The sequence below is a fragment of the Salvelinus namaycush genome, chromosome 32, assembly GCF_016432855.1.
Source record: "Salvelinus namaycush isolate Seneca chromosome 32, SaNama_1.0, whole genome shotgun sequence".
NCBI classification, from domain to species: Eukaryota; Metazoa; Chordata; class Actinopteri; order Salmoniformes; family Salmonidae; genus Salvelinus; species Salvelinus namaycush.
In genome coordinates, this window is record NC_052338.1 from 33144946 (window position 1) to 33167886 (window position 22941).

Consider the following 22941-nt stretch of genomic DNA (forward strand, 5'->3'; position numbering starts at 1 on the left):
AGTACCACACCTCATGTAGCCTAGCCCATAGGCCTATATGTTTTAATAAGGTTAGTATCACACCTCATGTAGCCTAGCCCATAGCCCTATATGTTTTAATAAGGTTAGTATCACACCTCATGTAGCCTAGCCCATAGGTCTATGTTTTAATAAGGTTAGTACCACACCTCATGTAGCCTAGCCCATAGGCCTATATGTTTTAATAAGGTTAGTATCACACCTCATGTAGCCTAGCCCATAGCCCTATATGTTTTAATAAGGTTAGTATCACACCTCATGTAGCCTAGCCCATAGTCCTATATGTTTTAATAAGGTTAGTACCACACCTCATGTAGCCTAGCCCATAGCCCTATATGTTTTAATAAGGTTAGTATCACACCTCATGTAGCCTAGCCCATAGTCCTATATGTTTTAATAAGGTTAGTATCACACCTCATGTAGCCCATAGGTCTATGTTTTAATAAGGTTAGTACCACACCTCATGTAGCCTAGCCCATAGGTCTATGTTTTAATAAGGTTAGTATCACACCTCATGTAGCCCATAGTCCTATATGTTTTAATAAGGTTAGTATCACACCTCATGTAGCCCATAGTCCTATATGTTTTAATAAGGTTAGTACCACACCTCATGTAGCCTACCCCATAGGTCTATGTTTTAATAAGGTTAGTATCACACCTCATGTAGCCTAGCCCATAGGCCTATATGTTTTAATAAGGTTAGTATCACACCTCATGTAGCCCATAGTCCTATATGTTATAATAAGGTTAGTATCACACCTCATGTAGCCTAGCCCATAGTCCTATATGTTTTAATAAGGTTAGTATCACACCTCATGTAGCCTAGCCCATAGGTCTATGTTTTAATAAGGTTAGTATCACACCTCATGTAGCCTAGCCCATAGGCCTATATGTTTTAATAAGGTTAGTATCACACCTCATGTAGCCCATAGTCCTATATGTTATAATAAGGTTAGTATCACACCTCATGTAGCCTAGCCCATAGTCCTATATGTTTTAATAAGGTTAGTATCACACCTCATGTAGCCTAGCCCATATGCCTATATGTTTTAATAAGGTTAGTATCACACCTCATGTAGCCTAGCCCATAGTCCTATATGTTTTAATAAGGTTAGTATCACACCTCATGTAGCCCATAGGTCTATGTTTTAATAAGGTTAGTATCACACCTCATGTAGCCTAGCCCATAGGTCTATGTTTTAATAAGGTTAGTACCACACCTCATGTAGCCTAGCCCATAGGCCTATATGTTTTAATAAGGTTAGTATCACACCTCATGTAGCCTAGCCCATAGCCCTATATGTTTTAATAAGGTTAGTATCACACCTCATGTAGCCTAGCCCATAGGTCTATGTTTTAATAAGGTTAGTACCACACCTCATGTAGCCTAGCCCATAGGCCTATATGTTTTAATAAGGTTAGTATCACACCTCATGTAGCCTAGCCCATAGCCCTATATGTTTTAATAAGGTTAGTATCACACCTCATGTAGCCTAGCCCATAGTCCTATATGTTTTAATAAGGTTAGTACCACACCTCATGTAGCCTAGCCCATAGCCCTATATGTTTTAATAAGGTTAGTATCACACCTCATGTAGCCTAGCCCATAGTCCTATATGTTTTAATAAGGTTAGTATCACACCTCATGTAGCCCATAGGTCTATGTTTTAATAAGGTTAGTACCACACCTCATGTAGCCTAGCCCATAGGTCTATGTTTTAATAAGGTTAGTATCACACCTCATGTAGCCCATAGTCCTATATGTTTTAATAAGGTTAGTATCACACCTCATGTAGCCCATAGTCCTATATGTTTTAATAAGGTTAGTACCACACCTCATGTAGCCTACCCCATAGGTCTATGTTTTAATAAGGTTAGTATCACACCTCATGTAGCCTAGCCCATAGGCCTATATGTTTTAATAAGGTTAGTATCACACCTCATGTAGCCCATAGTCCTATATGTTATAATAAGGTTAGTATCACACCTCATGTAGCCTAGCCCATAGTCCTATATGTTTTAATAAGGTTAGTATCACACCTCATGTAGCCTAGCCCATAGGTCTATGTTTTAATAAGGTTAGTATCACACCTCATGTAGCCTAGCCCATAGGCCTATATGTTTTAATAAGGTTAGTATCACACCTCATGTAGCCCATAGTCCTATATGTTATAATAAGGTTAGTATCACACCTCATGTAGCCTAGCCCATAGTCCTATATGTTTTAATAAGGTTAGTATCACACCTCATGTAGCCTAGCCCATATGCCTATATGTTTTAATAAGGTTAGTATCACACCTCATGTAGCCTAGCCCATATGCCTATATGTTTTAATAAGGTTAGTATCACACCTCATGTAGCCTAGCCCATAGTCCTATATGTTTTAATAAGGTTAGTATCACACCTCATGTAGCCCATAGTCCTATATGTTTTAAAAAGGTTAGTATCACACCTCATGTAGCCTAGCCCATAGTCCTATATGTTTTAATAAGGTTTGTATCACACCTCATGTAGCCTAGCCCATAGGTCTATGTTTTAATAAGGTTAGTATCACACCTCATGTAGCCTAGCCCATAGTCCTATGTTTTAATAAGGTTAGTATCACACCTCATGTAGCCCATAGTCCTATGTTTTAATAAGGTTAGTATCACACCTCATGTAGCCTAGTCTATAGGTCTATGTTTTAATAAGGTTAGTATCACACCTCATGTAGCCTAGCCCATAGTCCTATGTTTTAATAAGGTTAGTATCACACCTCATGTAGCCCATAGTCCTATATGTTTTAATAAGGTTAGTATCACACCTCATGTAGCCTAGCCCATAGGCCTATATGTTTTAATAAGGTTAGTATCACACCTCATGTAGCCTAGCCCATAGTCCTATATGTTTTAATAAGGTTAGTATCACACCTCATGTAGCCTAGCCCATAGTCCTATATGTTTTAATAAGGTTAGTATCACACCTCATGTAGCCTAGCCCATAGTCCTAAATGTTTTAATAAGGTTAGTATCACACCTCATGTAGCCTAGCCCATAGTCCTATATGTTTTAATAAGGTTAGTACCACACCTCATGTAGCCTAGCCCATAGGCCTATATGTTTTAATAAGGTTAGTATCACACCTCATGTAGCCTAGCCCATAGGCCTATATGTTTTAATAAGGTTAGTATCACACCTCATGTAGCCTAGCCCATAGGCCTATATGTTTTAATAAGGTTAGTATCACACCTCATGTAGCCTAGCCCATAGGCCTATATGTTTTAATAAGGTTAGTATCACACCTCATGTAGCCTAGCCCATAGTCCTATATGTTTTAATAAGGTTAGTATCACACCTCATGTAGCCTAGCCCATAGTCCTATATGTTTTAATAAGGTTAGTATCACACCTCATGTAGCCTAGCCCATAGTCCTATATGTTTTAATAAGGTTAGTATCACACCTCATGTAGCCTAGCCCATAGGCCTATATGTTTTAATAAGGTTAGTATCACAACTAAAGTGGCCAAATAACTTATTTGAAAATTAAACACATTAATCCACTTTACAACGGGTGTAGAGCCTAACTACATACATAAGCAGCGTGCGAGTTTCAAGTTTGGGGAAGATAATTTTCACCATAAAAATGCACCTTTATAATAAAAGCATTACATGTATAATTGCATTTGCGTTCACTTTTGATAATGGTGTTTTCCTGCTAATGGAAAGTAAGCACTTATATCCTACTGCCATGTGCGCATTGCTGCGCTTATAATGTGAAGAAGTAGCCTCATAGTTGATCAACATTTTAAGCTAAACATTCTGGTCTGTTGTGTCAGACACATTGTGTAAAGCATGTTTTTGTTGATGCGTAGTGGTTGTATTAATTTGGGATCTATTGCATCCCACAACTGTCCCAGACTATGTTTGGAATATTTATTTATTGCACAGAATAGAATAGGTCAACTTTTGTACTATGGGGGATAGTAGATTGACGTAGGCTGGTGCTTCTGCTGTTCGTTAGGCCTACTCATCTTGTTGGCTGACGAAAAGTAAATGTGGACATACTTTCTATTTTCTTCAGCTTTGTTCAATTGTGTTCTTCATACTGTAAAATATTATCAAATAATTTAAAAATAATGCCACAGAATTCTAAGCAAGTCTTGTCTGTTAAATGAACTAGTGTAGCCCACAGCCATATGACATAGTCAGATCAGGACCTAAGGACAACTCGGAGTATCCTATTCTGCTCTTCTGAAATATACATTTTCTTCATATCATGTTTCTTTAGACCTGTCTAAAATAAATCATGGATTTATTGTGAAGTTGGAGACTATATAACATGGATTTATTAGACTTTAAAAGTGTAGATGTTCCAAACGTCTGCATCAGTGTCTTGTAGGCTACACGTGGAAGCCAGGAGATGCCAAACGTGTTTGTTAATTAACGGTCAATTACCGTGAGACCGACAGTTATTTAACGGTCAATGACTGACAATTTTGTGACCGCCACAGCCCTAATCTAAACTTGTTATCATGGTTGAATTATCGGCTTGCCCCCCCCCCCCCATTGATTTTGTTAGTCAGTCTCACTCAGATATCATATTAACAACTACAAACATTTATCTCCACCCTATTGCAAAATAAGTAATATTGCATGAAATTAGTTATAAAATTGCAGAATCTTTCTGTCCGCCCCATGATAAAATTTGTAGACTTACAGAAACTTTGCTTTAACACTCTAAAACTGAAAAAAATTCTCTCCGATGTCAATTTGGCCCCGTTATTTCTCTCTGCTAGGGTCCCCGGGGGAGGGGGACGCAGACCCGTGAGCAACTGCAGCCCCTCATAATGAGTTCAAGATTTTTTTGTGCCCCCCCCCCAACCCCATCAAAGTTGTCCATCCCTGCATGACAATATCTATAAAGATTGATCATGTATTGATCATTTAACAACAGTGTCCTGGCGTCTCTGAACCTGCCTGCGGCTCTGGAGGACTTGTCTGGAGATTCTATCCCACAATCCATTGTTGAGAAGGCCCGTGCCATCGTCCAGCAGGGGGGGCTGCAGAGCATAGAGCAACTGATCAGAGATCTGCCTGAACTACTTACACGAAACAGAGAGATACTGGATGAGGTAAACACACACACACACACACACCTCCCTGAACTACTGACACGAAACAGAGAGATACTGGATGAGGTAAACACACACACACACACACACCTCCCTGAACTACTGACACGAAACAGAGAGATACTGGACGAGGTAAACACACACACACACACACCTCCCTGAACTACTGACACGAAACAGAGAGATACTGGACGAGGTAAACACACACACACACACCTCCCTGAACTACTGACACGAAACAGAGAGATACTGGACGAGGAAAACACACACACACACACACCTCCCTGAACTACTGACACGAAACAGAGAGATACTGGACGAGGAAAACACACACACACCTCCATGAACTACTGACACGAAACAGAGAGATACTGGACGAAGTGCACTCGCGCCTTGATATACCCATGATGGGTGTGTGTTGTATAATGTGTGTGTTTTGTAGTCTCTGAAGATGCTGGGTGATGAGGAGTCGACAGACAGCGAGCTGAGATCCAAGTTCAGCCAACGCTGGAACAGAACTCCCTCTGGAGACCTCTACAAACCACTCAGAGCAGGTACACACACCTGGAGCCCTCTATAAACCACTCAGAGCAGGTACACACACCTGGAGACCTCTACAAACCACTCAGAGCAGGTACACACACCTGGAGCCCTCTATAAACCACTCAGAGCAGGTACACACACCTGGAGACCTCTATAAACCACTCAGAGCAGGTACACACACATGGAGACCTCTACAAACCACTCAGAGCAGGTACACACACCTGGAGACCTCTACAAACCACTCAGAGCAGGTACACACACCTGGAGACCTCTACAAACCACTCAGAGCAGGTACACACACCTGGAGACCTCTACAAACCACTCAGAGCAGGTACACACACCTGGAGACCTCTACAAACCACTCAGAGCAGGTACACACACCTGGAGACCTCTACAAACCACTCAGAGCAGGTACACACACCTGGAGACCTATATAAACCACTCAGAACAGGTACACACACCTGGAGACCTCTACAAACCACTCAGAGCAGGTACACACACCTGGAGCCCTCTAGAAACCACTCAGAGCAGGTACACACACATCCAAAAATACACATATTGTTAAATACTGATACGTGTTGTGTAGTACTGATGTAATGATATTAAATGTTCTGTCACACCTCCCTCTCCTCCCCCGGGCCAGAGGGGGGTAACTTCCGCAGTGTGCTGGACAAGGCAGTGCAGGCGGACCAGGTGGTCAAGGAGCGTTATAATACACACTGTGAGATGATCGCTCTGCTCTGTAAACCTGAGGCTGAACTCACTGCTGCCATACCATCAGCCAATCCTGTGAAGACACTGCAGGGCAGTGAGGTGAGAGTGTGTGTGTATATCCCCTCTCTCTAGGTGGTGTGTGTTTGTGTATCCCCTCTCTAGGTGGTGTGTGTATATCCCTCTCTCTAGGTGGTGTGTGTGTGTGTATGTCCCCTCTCTCTAGGTGGTGTGTGTGTGTGTGTGTGTGTGTGTGTGTGTGTGTGTGTGTGTGTGTGTGTGTGTGTGTGTATCCCCTCTCTAGGTGGTGTGTGTGTATATCCCCTCTCGCTAGGTGGTGTGTGTGTGTATATCCCTCTCTAGGTTGTGTGTGTGTGTATCCCCTCTCTAGGTTGTGTGTGTGTGTATCCCCTCTCTAGGTTGTGTGTGTGTGTGTATCCCCTCTCTAGGTGGTGTGTGTGTGTGTATCCCCTCTCTAGGTGGTGTGTGTGTGTGTATCCCCTCTCTAGGTGGTGTGTGTGTGTGTATCCCCTCTCTAGGTTGTGTGTGTGTATCCCCTCTCTCTAGGTGGTGTGTGTGTGTCCCCTCTCTCTAGGTGGTGTGTGTGTGTGTGTCCCCTCTCTCTAGGTGGTGTGTGTGTATATCCCTCTCTCTAGGTGGTGTGTGTGTATATCCCTCTCTCTAGGTGGTGTGTGTGTATATCCCTCTCTCTAGGTGGTGTGTGTGTGTGTGTGTGTATCCCCTCTCTCTAGGTGGTGTGTGTGTGTGTGTGTATCCCCTCTCTCTAGGTGGTGTGTGTGTCCCCTCTCTCTAGGTGGTGTGTGTGTTCTAACAGTGTGTATTCTCTCTCTAGGTGGTGTGTGTGTGTGTGTGTGTGTAACCCCTCTTTCTAGGTGGTGTGTGTGTATCCCCTCTCTCTCTAGGTGGTGTGTGTTCTAACAGTGTGTATTCTCCCTCTAGGTGGTGAGTGTGTTGCGTTCCCAGCTGGCCCAGCTAGAGGAAGTGAAGAAGGAGAGGGAGAGGTTGGAGGCGGATATTAAGGGAGTGACCTTTGACATGTCCTCCAGCTTCCTGATGGCTCTGGCTCAGGACGGGGCCATCAATGAGGAGGCACTGTCAATGAGCCAGCTGGACCAATCATACGGCAGCTACAGCCAGAGGGTTCAGGCCAGCCTCCGCTCTCAGGAAGAGCTGCTGGGCAAAGTGCAGGTACACACACACACACACCTGCATATACACACACACACACACACACACCTGCATATACACACACACACACACACACCCCTGCATATACACACATACACACACACACACACCTGCATATGTACACACACACACACCTGCATATACACACACACACACACACACACACACACACACACACACACACACACACACACACACACACCCCTGCATATACACACACACACACACACACACACACACCTGCATATACACACACACACACCCCTGCATATACACACTAACACTTTCCACTTACACTTCCTAAAAAGAGAGCCTTGTGGATTCTCTCCTTCCATCTCCAACTGTTGGTTGTCTCCCCCCCCCCAGACGTCCCACCAGGAGTTCTCCAAGCTGAAGCAGTCCAACTCGGAGGCTAATGATCGTGAGGAGGTGTTGAAGAAGCTGGCCTCAGCCCACGACAGCTACGTAGAGATCACCAGCAACCTCCGAGAGGGCACCAAGGTAACTGTCGCCTAGGGCAGTGGCTCCCAAACTGTAGGGCTGTGCCCCCGAGGGGTCGGCAGGGGATGCGCCAGTGTCTCCACCCCAAAAAATATATATATACATCACCAGTCAAAAGTTTGGACACTCCTACTCATTCAAGGGTTTGTCTTTATTTGTACTATTTTCTACATTGTAGAATAATAGTGAAGACATCAAAACTATAAAATAACACATATGGAATCCTTTAGTAAACAAAAAAGGGTTAAACAAATTAAAATATATTTTAGATTCTTCAAAGTAGCCACCCTTTGCCTTGATGACAGCTTTGCACACTCTTGGCATTCTCTCAACCAGCTTCATGAGGTAGTCACCTGGAATGCTTTCCCAACAGTTGAAGGAGTTCCCACATATGCTGAGCACTTGTTGGCTGCTTTTCCTTCACTCTGCGGTCCAACTCATCCCAAACCATCTCAATTGGGTTGAGGTCGGGTGATTGTGGAGGCCAGGTCATCTGATGCAGCACTCCCATCACTCTCCTTACACAGCCTGGAGGTCTGTTTTGGGTCATTGTTCTGTTCAAAAACACATGATAGTCCCACTAAGCGCAAACCAGATGGGATGGTGTATCGCTGCAGAATGCTGTGGTATCCATGCTGGTTAAGTGTGCCTTGAATTCTAAATAAATCACAGACAGTGTCACCAGCAAAGCACCATCACACCTCCTCCTCCACGCTTCACGGTGTGAACCACCATGCGGAGATCATCCGTTCACCTACTCTGCGTCTCACAAAGACACGGCGGTTGGAACCAAAAATCTCTAATTTGTACTCATCAGACCAAAGGACAGATTTCCACCGGTCTGAGGTTCAGTTAATTGCCGATTCCTGAGGGGAGCAGTCCGTTGCTCGTGTTTCTTGGCCCAAGCAAGTCTCTTCTTATTATTGGTGTCCTTTAGTAGTGGTTTCTCTGCAGCTATTTGACCATGAAGGCCTGATTCACACAGTCTCTTCTGGACAGTTGATGTTGAGATGTGTCTGTTACTTGAACTCTGTGAAGCATTTATTTGGGCTGCAATTTCTGAGGCTGGTAACTCTAATGAACTTATATTCTGCAGCAGAGGGTCTTCCTTTCCGGTGGCGGTCCTCATGAGAGCCAGTTTCATCATAGTGCTTGATGGTTTTTGCGACAGCACTTGAAGAAACTTTCAACGTTCTTGAAAAGTTCCAGATTGACTGACCTTCATGTCTTAAAGTAATGAAGGACTGTCATTTCTCTATGCTTATTTGAGATGTTCTTGTCATAATATGGACTTGGTCTTTTACCAAATAGGGCTATCTTCTGTATACCACCCCTAACTTGTCACAACACAACTGATTGGTTCAAATGCATTAAGAAGGAATGAAATTCCACAAATTCACTTTTAACAAAGCACACCTGTTAATTGAAATGCATTCCAGATGACTACCTCATGAAGCTGGTTGAGAGAATGCCAAGAGTGTGCAAAGCTGTCAAGGCAAAGGGTGGCTACTCTGAAGAATCTCAAATATAAAATATATTTGGATTTGTTTAACACTTTTTTTGGTTACTACATGATTCCATATGTGTTAGTTTTGATGTCTTCACTATTATTCTACAATGTAGAAAATAATGAAAAACCCTGGAATTAGTAGGTGTCCAAATTTGTGTGTGTGTTTAAATGAAATCAGTCCGGCTTTAAATGTACTCTAGAAAGTTGTAATAGTAGACTGCACAAGGTGACATTACTAAACTGAGTTGTAATAGTAGAATACACAAGGTGACATTACTAAACTGAGTTGTAATAGTAGAATACACAAGGTGACATTACTAAACTGAGTTGTAATAGTAGAATACACAAGGTGACATTACTAAACTGAGTTGTAATAGTAGAATACACAAGGTGACATTACTAAACTGAGTTGTAATAGTAGAATACACAAGGTGACATTACTAAACTGAGTTGTAATAGTAGAATACACAAGGTGACATTACTAAACTGAGTTGTAATAGTAGAATACACAAGGTGACATTACTAAACTGGGTTGTAATAGTAGAATACACAAGGTGACATTACTAAACTGGGTTGTAATAGTAGAATACACAAGGTGACATTACTAAACTGGGTTGTAATAGTAGAATACACAAGGTGACATTACTAAACTGGGTTGTAATAGTAGAATACACAAGGTGACATTACTAAACTGAGTTGTAATAGTAGAATACACAAGGTGACATTACTAAACTGAGTTGTAATAGTAGACTACACAAGGTGACATTACTAAACTGAGTTGTAATAGTAGACTACACAAGGTGACATTACTAAACTGAGTTGTAATAGTAGAATACACAAGGTGACATTACTAAACTGGGTTGTAATAGTAGAATACACAAGGTGACATTACTAAACTGGGTTGTAATAGTAGAATACACAAGGTGACATTACTAAACTGGGTTGTAATAGTAGAATACACAAGGTGACATTACTAAACTGGGTTGTAATAGTATAATGTAGAAGGTGACATTACTAAACTGGGTTGTAATAGTAGAATACACAAGGTGACATTACTAAACTGAGTTGTAATAGTAGAATACACAAGGTGACATTACTAAACTGAGTTGTAATAGTAGAATACACAAGGTGACATTACTAAACTGAGTTGTAATAGTAGAATACACAAGGTGACATTACTAAACTGGGTTGTAATATAGAATACAAAAGGTGACATTACTAAACTGGGTTGTAATAGTAGAATACACAAGGTGACATTACTAAACTGGGTTGTAATAGTAGAATACACAAGGTGACATTACTAAACTGAGTTGTAATAGTAGAATACACAAGGTGACATTACTAAACTGGGTGGTAATAGTAGAATACACAAGGTGACATTACTAAACTGAGTTGTAATAGTAGAATACACAAGGTGACATTACTAAACTGAGTTGTAATAGTATAATGTAGAAGGTGACATTACTAAACTGAGTTGTAATAGTAGAATACACAAGGTGACATTACTAAACTGGGTTGTAATAGTAGAATACACAAGGTGACATTACTAAACTGGGTTGTAATAGTAGAATACACAAGGTGACATTACTAAACTGGGTTGTAATAGTAGAATACACAAGGTGACATTACTAAACTGGGTTGTAATAGTAGAATACACAATGTGACATTACTAAACTGGGTTGTAATAGTAGAATACACAAGGTGACATTACTAAACTGAGTTGTAATAGTAGAATACACAAGGTGACATTACTAAACTGAGTTGTAATAGTAGAATACACAAGGTGACATTACTAAACTGAGTTGTAATAGTAGAATACACAAGGTGACATTACTAAACTGAGTTGTAATAGTAGAATACACAAGGTGACATTACTAAACTGAGTTGTAATAGTAGAATACACAAGGTGACATTACTAAACTGAGTTGTAATAGTATAATGTAGAAGGTGACATTACTAAACTGAGTTGTAATAGTAGAATACACAAGGTGACATTACTAAACTGGGTTGTAATAGTAGAATACACAAGGTGACATTACTAAACTGGGTTGTAATAGTAGAATACACAAGGTGACATTACTAAACTGGGTTGTAATAGTAGAATACACAAGGTGACATTACTAAACTGGGTTGTAATAGTAGAATACACAAGGTGACATTACTAAACTGGGTTGTAATAGTAGAATACACAAGGTGACATTACTAAACTGAGTTGTAATAGTAGAATACACAAGGTGACATTACTAAACTGAGTTGTAATAGTAGAATACACAAGGTGACATTACTAAACTGAGTTGTAATAGTAGAATACACAAGGTGACATTACTAAACTGAGTTGTAATAGTAGAATACACAAGGTGACATTACTAAACTGAGTTGTAATAGTAGAATACACAAGGTGACATTACTAAACTGGGTTGTAATATAGAATACAAAAGGTGACATTACTAAACTGGGTTGTAATAGTAGAATACACAAGGTGACATTACTAAACTGGGTTGTAATAGTAGAATACACAAGGTGACATTACTAAACTGAGTTGTAATAGTAGAATACACAAGGTGACATTACTAAACTGAGTTGTAATAGTAGAATACACAAGGTGACATTACTAAACTGAGTTGTAATAGTAGAATACACAAGGTGACATTACTAAACTGAGTTGTAATAGTAGAATACACAAGGTGACATTACTAAACTGAGTTGTAATAGTAGAATACACAAGGTGACATTACTAAACTGAGTTGTAATAGTAGAATGTACAAGGTGACATTACTAAACTGAGTTGTAATAGTAGAATACACAAGGTGACATTACTAAACTGAGTTGTAATAGTAGACTACACAAGGTGACATTACTAAACTGAGTTGTAATAGTAGACTACACAAGGTGACATTACTAAACTGAGTTGTAATAGTAGAATACACAAGGTGACATTACTAAACTGGGTTGTAATAGTAGAATACACAAGGTGACATTACTAAACTGAGTTGTAATAGTAGAATGTACAAGGTGACATTACTAAACTGGGTTGTAATAGTAGAATACACAAGGTGACATTACTAAACTGAGTTGTAATAGTAGAATACACAAGGTGACATTACTAAACTGAGTTGTAATAGTATAATGTAGAAGGTGACATTACTAAACTGAGTTGTAATAGTAGAATACACAAGGTGACATTACTAAACTGAGTTGTAATAGTAGAATACACAGTGACATTACTAAACTGGGTTGTAATAGTAGAATACACAAGGTGACATTACTAAACTGAGTTGTAATAGTAGAATACACAAGGTGACATTACTAAACTGGGTTGTAATAGTAGAATACACAAGGTGACATTACTAAACTGAGTTGTAATAGTAGAATACACAGTGACATTACTAAACTGGGTTGTAATAGTAGAATACACAAGGTGACATTACTAAACTGAGTTGTAATAGTAGAATACACAAGGTGACATTACTAAACTGGGTTGTAATAGTAGAATGTACAAGGTGACATTACTAAACTGAGTTGTAATAGTAGAATGTACAAGGTGACATTACTAAACTGGGTTGTAATAGTAGAATACACAAGGTGACATTACTAAACTGAGTTGTAATAGTAGAATACACAAGGTGACATTACTAAACTGGGTTGTAATAGTAGAATACACAAGGTGACATTACTAAACATAGTCAGTTCCTCTTGTCTTGTCAGTCATTACATAACTTAGAGAACTATTTATAACGTGTCAGAAATGTCCAGATCAACTAACATGGCAGCTAACGTTTTGTTTTTTTTCGCCCAAACTAGATATTGTTGTAATTTTTTTTGTCACTGAAATATCACATGAATACTCATTAGACATGGAAAATTGCTAAAGAAAAATGCTTTAAAACTGCTACATTTTCTTTTCACCACATGACAAAATGTGTAGAATTGCAGGAAATGAGCATTACACTGGAAAAATGATCTCCATCGAGAGGTGTGAACAGTTTGTCATGAACAGTGCTTTTGTACATAGCAATAGACCTGGTGCGTGCGTTTAAGGGGGGGGGGGGGCAGGATGTTCCCCAATGCTGGAAGGGGGGCCCAGAGTGAAAAAGTTTGGGAGCCCCTGGCCTAAGGAGCGGCAAGAAGGGTTGTCTCTAAGCAACAAGAGGGTTGTCTCTAAGCAACAAGGGGGTTGTCTCTAAGCAACAAGAGGGGTTGTCTCTAAGCAACAAGAGGGGTTGTCTCTAAGCAACAAGAGGGGTTGTCTCTAAGCAACAAGAGGGGTTGTCTCTAAGCAACAAGAGGGGTTGTCTCTAAGCAACAAGAGGGGTTGTCTCTAAGCAACAAGAGGGGTTGTCTCTAAGCAACAAGAGGGGTTGTCTCTAAGCAACAAGAGGGGTTGTCTCTAAGCAACAAGAGGGGTTGTCTCTAAGCAACAAGAGGGGTTGTCTCTAAGCAACAAGAGGGGTTGTCTCTAAGCAACAAGAGGGGTTGTCTCTAAGCAACAAGAGGGGTTGTCTCTAAGCAACAAGAGGGGTTGTCTCTAAGCAACAAGAGGGGTTGTCTCTAAGCAACAAGAGGGGTTGTCTCTAAGCAACAAGAGGGGTTGTCTCTAGGACTATCTCTCCCAATAATACACAATAACAATTGTTGTAGGCCCGGAAAAACAACTGATTCAATTTGTAAAGAGCTTGATGATTAACTGACTTGTCTTGAACCAGGTTTCCATCCAACCATTTCATGCAGATGAATTACCTGACGCATTAAAAAATAAAACTCAAGACGGGCCTTATGGAAACCGTACGTCTGTAAAATTTTGAAATGTCATATTTTTTTAAATATAAGATATACACGGGCAGATCATTTCTTGGGTGGTGAAATAGATTATTCAACTATTGCGGTGGATACACATGTATTGATAAAATAACCATGTCTTGGTAAACATGTAGTCAGGCCACGACATGTTACGTTGTACTACCACCACGATGTTGGAAAGCATGCGGAGTTTCTAAGATATTATAAGTTTTATCAACTTTACTTATTTTTGAAACTTCATAATAACTGTTGATGTTTGAGGTGATGAGCTTCGTGCAAATCCCCAATAAATATTGAGGTTCATATTTGAATGTTGGAGACAGTGCTTGGCTGACACTTTTTTAAACCATTTAAATAATGGTCTTGCTCTTATCCGTATCTAATACAACCTATCCTGTACATTTTATCAGCAAACTGTTTGAAGTAATGTGTTTATAATGTAATTATGTAATTTATTTACCGACGATTTTGTCACAAAAAAACTGTTGCAGAGTTGAAAATGTAATGGAAACGCATTGAACTTGTGCTTTTTATTCGGTGGAAACTGAACAGCGGAAGTGCTTTAATGTGCATTACGTCATCACGCACAGATTTGATTTATCCACAACAAGTCATTTTGATGGAAACATCTCCGGTTGGAAAATGCAGATTTTTTTGAATATTCACATGAAAATCTGTTGCTATTGGCTGGAGACCTAGTTTATCAGTCTGACCAATCACTCTCTCTCCCCCTCTCTCTCTCTCTCTCTTTCTCTGTAGTTCTACAACGACCTCACAGAGATCCTGCTGAAGTTCCAGAACAAGTGCAGTGACATCGTCTTCGCCCGCAAGACAGAACGGGACGAACTGCTCAAGTGTGTGGTGATGATGTCGTCTCTGTGATGATGATGATGATGATGATGCATCAATTGTTATATTTGTAATAATCAAAGTATTGTCTTATTAGTGAAATATCATTGATTACATCATGGGTTTTCTGTGATTGGTGATCAAATCAATTTGTATTGGTCACATGCGCTGATTACAACAGGTGTAGACTTTACAGTGAAATGCTTAATTACGAGCCCATTCCAAACAGTGCAGAGTTTTTTAAAAAGTAAGACAAATATTTGCTAAATTAAAAAAAGGAAATGGTAACACAATAAAAACGATCCTATATACAAGGAGCACCGGTACCCGAGGCAATGTGCAGGGGTACGAGGTAGTTGAGGTAATACAGTATGTACATGTGGGTAGGTGTGAAAGTGACTAGGCTATCGAGAGAGATAAACAGACTAGCAGCAGCGTGAGTGTGTGGGTAGAGTCTAGTGAGTGTTCATAGAGCCAGTGCAAGAGTTGGTGCTCAACAACTAACATATAGATAATAAAGGGGGTCAATGTGTATTGTCAGGGTAGCCATTTGATTAACTTGTCTTGGGGGGTGATTCATGTGCACAAGAAGGGACCGTGACTATCAACTGAGGTCGTGGTTGCCGCGGTGACCGCCGACTGACATTCTGTTGTTGTGGTTACCCACCCAGGGACTTGCAGCAGAGCATCGCCAGGGAGCCCAGCGCCCCGTCCTTTAATGTCCCCGCCTACCAGACTAACCCTGCTCCCACTGCCGCCGACCCAACCCCTGCTCCCAGGACTGTCTTAGTAAGTAGCCAATCATCGATGGGCAGGTGGGAGGATCGAATCAGAGGGCAGCTCTGTACCAAAGAGGTGACTCGATTAAGGGACAGATGGAAATGTACTGGGGGAGGGGTGGTCCAAAATAGGGTAGTGTTTTTTTTTTTTTTTTTTTTAATTCTGGTTTACAGTATCCTTTTTAAAAAAATACTTTATTTTACCCCCTTTTTCTCCAATTACGATCTTGTCTCATCGCTGCAACTCCTCAACGGGCTCGGGAGAGGCGAAGGTCGAGTCATGCGTCCTCTGAAACATGACCCGCCAAACTCTCGTTCCTAGCTGGTTGTGACACAGCCTGGGATCGAACCCGGGTCTGTAGTGATGCCGTAGACTGCCGCTCCACTCTGGAGGCTACATTCGCTCTTCTGCTCGTATTTTCCCTATAAACATTGGTTTGACTTACAGTACCAGTCTAAAGTTTGGACACATCTACTCATTCAAGGGTTTTTCTTTATTTTTACTATTTTCTACATTCTAGAATAATGCTGAAGATATCAAAAATATGAAATGATACACATGGAATCATGTAGTAACCAAAAAAGTGTTCAACGAATCAAAGTAGCCAACCTTTGTCTTCATGACAGCTTTGCACACTCTTAGCGTTCTCTCAACCAGCTTCATGAGAGTCAGCTGGAATGCTTTTCCAACAGTCTTGAAGGAGTTCGCACATATGCTGAGCACTTTTTTGGCTAGTTTTCCTTCACTTTGCGGTCCAACTCATCCCAAACCATCTCAATTGGGTTGAGGTCGGGTGATTGTGGAGGCCAGGTCATCTGATGCAGCACTCCATCACTCTCCTTCTTGGTCAAATAGCCCTTACACAGCCTGGAGGTGTGTTTTGGGTCATTTGTCCTGTTGAAAAACAAATGATTGTCCAACTAAGCTAATACCAGATGAGATGGTGTATCGCTGTAGAATGCTGTGGTAGCCATGCTGGTTAAGAGTGCCTTGAATTCTAAATAAATCAGACAGTGTCACCAGCAAAGCACCATTACACCTCCTCCTCCATGCTTCACGGTGTGAACCACCATGCAGAGATCATCCGTTCACCTACTCTGCGTCTCACAAAGACACGGAGGTTGGAACCAAAAATCTCTCATTTGTACTCATCAGACCAAAGGACAGATTTCCACCAGTCTGAGGTTGTTTAATTGCCGATTTCTGAGGCTGGTAACTCTGATAAACTTATCCTCTGCAGCAGAGGTAACTTATGAGAGCCAGTTTCATCATAGCCCTTGATGATTTTTGCGACTGCAGAAGTTCTTGAAATGTTCCGTATTTACTGACCTTCATGTCTTAAAGTAATGATGGACTGTCATTTCTCTTTGCTTATTTGAGCTGTTATTGGTCTTTTACCAAGTAGGGCAGTGGTACTGTAACTATGTAACTTCTTTTTTTTTTTACTATTTGAACTGTTTTCCAGTCATAATACAATTTGAATTCAATGTGTTTAATACAGGCCTTTATCACTTCATTGAATATATAAATTGTTCCCTGAACGGCAGATGGATGGCAGTTGAACTGAAAGGCCGAAATAGAACTCAACTGCTCAGCTACAGCGAACGACACATATCAGTTTGCTACTAGCTAATTTTGCAGTCTGGTCGACATGGATCGATTTATTGTAAAAAATAAAATAATAATAATAATTAGAAGTAAATCTATTGACAATGAAAATGAGGGGGGAGAGCTGGAGAACAATGTGACAGCTATGAACTAACAACCACCTGGAAACCAGGAAGATGGCGGCGGGGAAATGCAGCTAGCTAACGTGGCTCCGGTGATCACAAAGTTCCAAGAGAAATGGACGGACAGACAAGTGTTTTTTTTTAACTACATGATGGGACTAGCTCACTTTGTCTTATTTGCCAGAAGGCAGTCAATTGTTTTAAACAAGCAAATTTAGAGCGACATTTCCAGTCACACTATGCCCACTTTGACAAAACATATCCACCACAAAGTTTCCTCAGAAACAACAAAAATAGCGCAACTCAAAGAACAACAACAAATGATGGACAGATCCAGCACTGTTGCAGAGAAAAGAACAGAGATTGCTTGGATACTCGCAAGAAACAAGAAGGCCTTCACAGACACGGAGATTGTCAAAGAAAGTGTTTTGGCCTCAGCCAAAACATTGTATGCTGATTTCACAAACTAGGAATCTATTTTAAAGCAAATTAAGGGACTACAACTCTCAGACTTGACCATAACAAGACTCATAGAAGGCATCGGTAAGCAACTGATTACTGACATATCCGTGGCGCCGTGTTTTAGTATTGCGCTTGACGAAAGCACGGATGTAAGTGACATTGCCCAATTATGCGTTTTGGGTCCGCTTCCTTCCTCTAAACGAGTTGTTGAGAGAGGAACTTTTATGTTTACTTCCCCTTAAGCCCTTGATACATTTTTTTGCTGATTTAATCATATTGACTGGTCAAATCTGGCATCTGTGTGCGCTGAAGCGCTCCAAACACGCAAGGGAAGGAGAAGGGACTCATAGGCCTGATGAGAAAGAGAGAGGATATTCCCCAATTTGTTGCATTTCATTGTATCATTCATCAGGAAGCGTTTGTGGCTACTCAGACTGTGACTTTACAGAATGTGATGCAGCAAGTCATGCGGGTGGTGAAAAAAAACAAGTCATGGACATTATTGCGAGGCACTGAATCACCGTCAATTCCGAGAGTTGCTGGCGGAAATACCAGACAGAATACGGCGACTTGATTATTTCACAATGAGGTGAAATGGTTGTCTCGTGGCAGAGTTTTGGAAAGATTTCTCTCTCTCTCAAATCTGTGAATTTGTTGTAAGCAAGGGGAGAGAGGAGCCAGAGCTGGATGATCCACAGTGGATATTAAAGCTTGTTTAAACTGACATCTCCTGCGACCGGAAGACGTGAATCTCCAGCTCCAAGGGAAAGATAAAACTCTGAAATACTGTGACCACAAGCAGCGTTTTACCCAAACTAAAATCACCACACTGTTCATACCTGATAGACAGTTTGTTCATTTCCCAACACTCAGATCAGTCACCACATCCAACCCAGACATTCTGCAACATTTTAGCTATGATGCATTTGTGTGTCTGTTGGAAGAGTTGATGTTGGAGTCAAGATTCAAGGATATCATGGAGTACAAGGAGTTGTTCGACTTCATTGAGAAACCCTTTCATGTGCCAGTGTCATCTCTGACCCCAGTCATCACAGCCCTCTGTCCTGACCGCGCTGGAATAGAGTTCGACTTCATTGAGAAACCCTTTCATGTGCCAGTGTCATCTCTGACCCCAGTCATCACAGCCCTCTGTCCTGACCGCGCTGGAATAGAGTTCGACTTCATTGAGAAACCCTTTCATGTGCCAGTGTCATCTCTGACCCCAGTCATCACAGCCCTCTGTCCTGACCGCGCTGGAATAGAGTTCGACTTCATTGAGAAACCCTTTCATGTGCCAGTGTCATCTCTGACCCCAGTCATCACAGCCCTCTGTCCTGACCGCGCTGGAATAGAGTTCGACTTCATTGAGAAACCCTTTCATGTGCCAGTGTCATCTCTGACCCCAGTCATCACAGCCCTCTGTCCTGACCGCGCTGGAATAGAGTTCGACTTCATTGAGAAACCCTTTCATGTGCCAGTGTTCTCTCTGACCCCAGTCATCACAGCCCTCTGTCCTGACCGCGCTGGAATAGAGTGAGAGAGTGGCGCTGCAGGCAAATGACACATTGCAAGGTGAACTAAGATCAGGTGTTACCCATTTCTGGAGCCTTGTCAGAATATCTACTTCTGAAGCAGTGGGTGCAAAAGGTGACATTTTTTTTGTCAGCACTTATTCATGTGAAGTGACATTTTCAACAATGAACCTTGAAACAAAAACAGGCTGAACAAATGCACACCTGGATCGCCTCACAAGGATGGCAACAACAGACTATACGTTTAGAATGAATTCAGTCAGGCAGCAGAAGGGACATTTTTGCTCATCGAACTACTGAGGTAACCCTTTATGGGTCATATACATGTGATGTGGCCTATTTGATGAGTGTATGTATATATTTGTGATGTGCTGAACATCAAATCAATTGCATGTGCTCTATTGCTCTGAATTTGCTCTCAATTGATAATTGATAATATTGGAAGAAAAAGTACAACAAATTAAAGATCTGTGAGGCCCTCTGAATGATTGCCTCAACCCAAAGTGGCTCCCTTACAAGACACAACCCTATTTCAGTGTTACTTACTATTTTCTGTATACCAACCCCTACCTTGTCACAACACAACTGATTGGCTCAAACGGATTAAGGAAAGAAATTCCACAAATTAACTTTTTAACAAGGTTCACCTGTTAATTGAAATGCATTCCAGGTGACTACCTCATGAAGCTGGTTGAGAGAATGTTAAGTGTGCAATGCTCTCAAGGCAAAGGGTGGCTACTTTGAAGAATCTCAAATATAAAATATATTTTGATTTGTTTAACACTTTTTTTGGTTACTACATGATTCCATATGTGTTATTTCATAGTTTTGAGGTCTTCACTATTATTCTACAATGTAGAAAATAAAAAACAAGGGTTATTTTTTTTAACTTAAAAGGTAAAATATATTTTTTTAGCTAGGCAAGTCAGTTAAGAACAAATTCTTATTTACAATGACGACCTAACCCTGATGATGCTGGGCCAATTGTGCTCTGCCCTATGGGACTCCCAATCATGGCCGGTTGTGATACAGCCTGAAATCGAACCGGAGTCTGTAGAGACCGCTGCGCCACTCCGGAGCTCTGGTTCTTTTGACTGGTACTGTGTGTTAAAGGTCAAATGCAGATGTTTTTATCTCAGTATCAAATCATTTCTGGTTAACAATTTAAGTACCTGACTGTCATTTGTTTTCAAAAATAGCTTCTTTGCAAAGAGCAATTTCTCAAGCAGAAATTTTGCTAGGCCGGTCTGCAAGTGGTCTGAGTGGGGAGGGGAAAACTGAAAACTAGCTGTTATTGGCAGAGGTTTGGAACTCTTTCTTATTGGTCTATTGAATAATTTACCGCCTGGTGATGTCACCAGGCAGGCCAAAACTCCATCCCACCAAAACAGGCTGAAATTTCAGGCGGTCTATTCAAACAGCTCTTACACTAAAAGGATATCATCATTTTCTGAATTTCACAGTATGATTCCAACCTCATAGTGTTGAAATGAACTCGGCAAAAAAAGAAACATTCCTTTTTCAGGACCCCGATCTTCATTGTAAAGGGTTTAAACACTGTTTCCCATTGAACCATAAACAATTAATGAACATGCACCTGTGGAACGGTCGTTAAGACACAAACAGCTTACAGACAGTAGGCAATTAAGTTCACAGTTATGAAAACTTAGGACACTAAAGAGGCCTTTCTACTGACTCTGGAAAAACACCAAAAGAAAGATGCCCAGGGTCCCTGCTCATCTCCATGAATGTGCCTTAGGCATGCTGCAAGGAGGCATGAGGACTGCAGATGTTGCCAGGGAAATAAATTGCAATGTCCGTACTGTGAGACGCCTAAGACAGCGCTACAGGGAGACAGGACGGACAGCTGATCGTCCTCGCAGTGGCAGACCACGTGTAACAACACCTGCACAGGATCGGTACATCTGATCATCACACCTGCGGGACAGGTACAGGATGGCAACAACAACTGCCCGAGTTACACCAGGAACGCACAATCCCTCCATCAGTGCTCAGACTGTCCACAATAGGCTGAGAGAAGCTGGACTGAGGGCTTGTAGGCCTGTTGTAAGGCAGGTCCTCACCAGACATCACCGGCAACAACGTCGCCTATGGGCACAAACCCACTGTCGCCGGACCAGACAGGACTGGCAAAAAGTACTCTTCACTGACGAGTCGCGGTTTTGTCTCACATGGGGTGATGGTCGGATTCACGTTAATCGTCGAAAGAAGGAGCGTTACACCGAGGCCTGTACTCTGGAGCGGGATCGATTTGGAGGTGGAGGGTCCGTCATGGTCTGGGGCGGTGTGTCACAGCATCATTGGACTGAGCTTGTCGTCATTGCAGGCAATCTCAACACTGTGCGTTACAGGGAAGACATCCTCCTCCCTCATGTGGTACCCTCCCTGCAGGCTCATCCTGATATGACCCTCCAGCATGACAATGCCACCAGCCTAACTGCTCGTTCTGTGTGTGATTTCCTGCAAGACAGGAATGTCAGTGTTCTGCCATGGCCAGCGAAGAGCCAGGATCTCAATCCCATTGAGCACGTCTGGGACCCGTTGGATCGGAGGGTGAGGGCTGGGGCCATTCCCCCCAGAAATGTCGGAAACCTGCAGGTGCCTTGGTGGAAGAGTGGGGTAACATCTCACAGCAAGAACTGGCAAATCTGTTGCAGTCCATGAGGAGGAGATGCACCTGCAGTACTTAACTTCTTATGGCTGCATCCTGCTACCGGGATCGATATGACAGCAGCCAGAAAGTGCAGGGCGCCAAATTCAAACAACAGAAATCTCATAATTAAAATTCCTCAAACATACATGTCTTATATCGTTTTAAAGGTATTCTTGTTGTTAATCCCACCAAAGTGTCGGATTTCAAATATGCTTTTCAGCGAAAGCACTACAAACGATTATGTTAGGTCACCATCAAACCACAATAAGCACAGCCATTTTTCCAGCGAAAGATAGCAGTCAGAAAAAGCAGAAATAGAGATAAAATGAATCACTAACCTTTGATTATCTTCATCAGATGACACTCATAGGACTTCATGTTACACAATACATGCATGTTTTGTTTGATTAAGTTCATATTTATAACAAAAAATCGGAGTTTACATTGGCGCGTTACATTCACTAGTTCCAAAAACATCAAGTGATTTTGCATAGCCACATCGTTTCAACAGAAAT

At 41.4% G+C, this 22941-nt stretch overlaps 1 protein-coding gene across 1 annotated transcript in view; it reads left to right on the top strand.

The window, feature by feature from the left end:
• LOC120027102 (programmed cell death 6-interacting protein-like) overlaps positions 1-22941 on the top strand; it is a 69526-nt gene that overhangs the window by 41179 nt on the left and 5406 nt on the right. Inside the window, exons 13-19 of the mRNA XM_038971941.1 lie at positions 4951-5128; positions 5571-5682; positions 6315-6484; positions 7343-7591; positions 7958-8092; positions 15159-15253; positions 15920-16037. Of these exons, the coding sequence (XP_038827869.1) occupies positions 4951-5128; positions 5571-5682; positions 6315-6484; positions 7343-7591; positions 7958-8092; positions 15159-15253; positions 15920-16037 (1057 nt within the window). The remainder of the gene's footprint in view (positions 1-4950; positions 5129-5570; positions 5683-6314; positions 6485-7342; positions 7592-7957; positions 8093-15158; positions 15254-15919; positions 16038-22941) is intronic.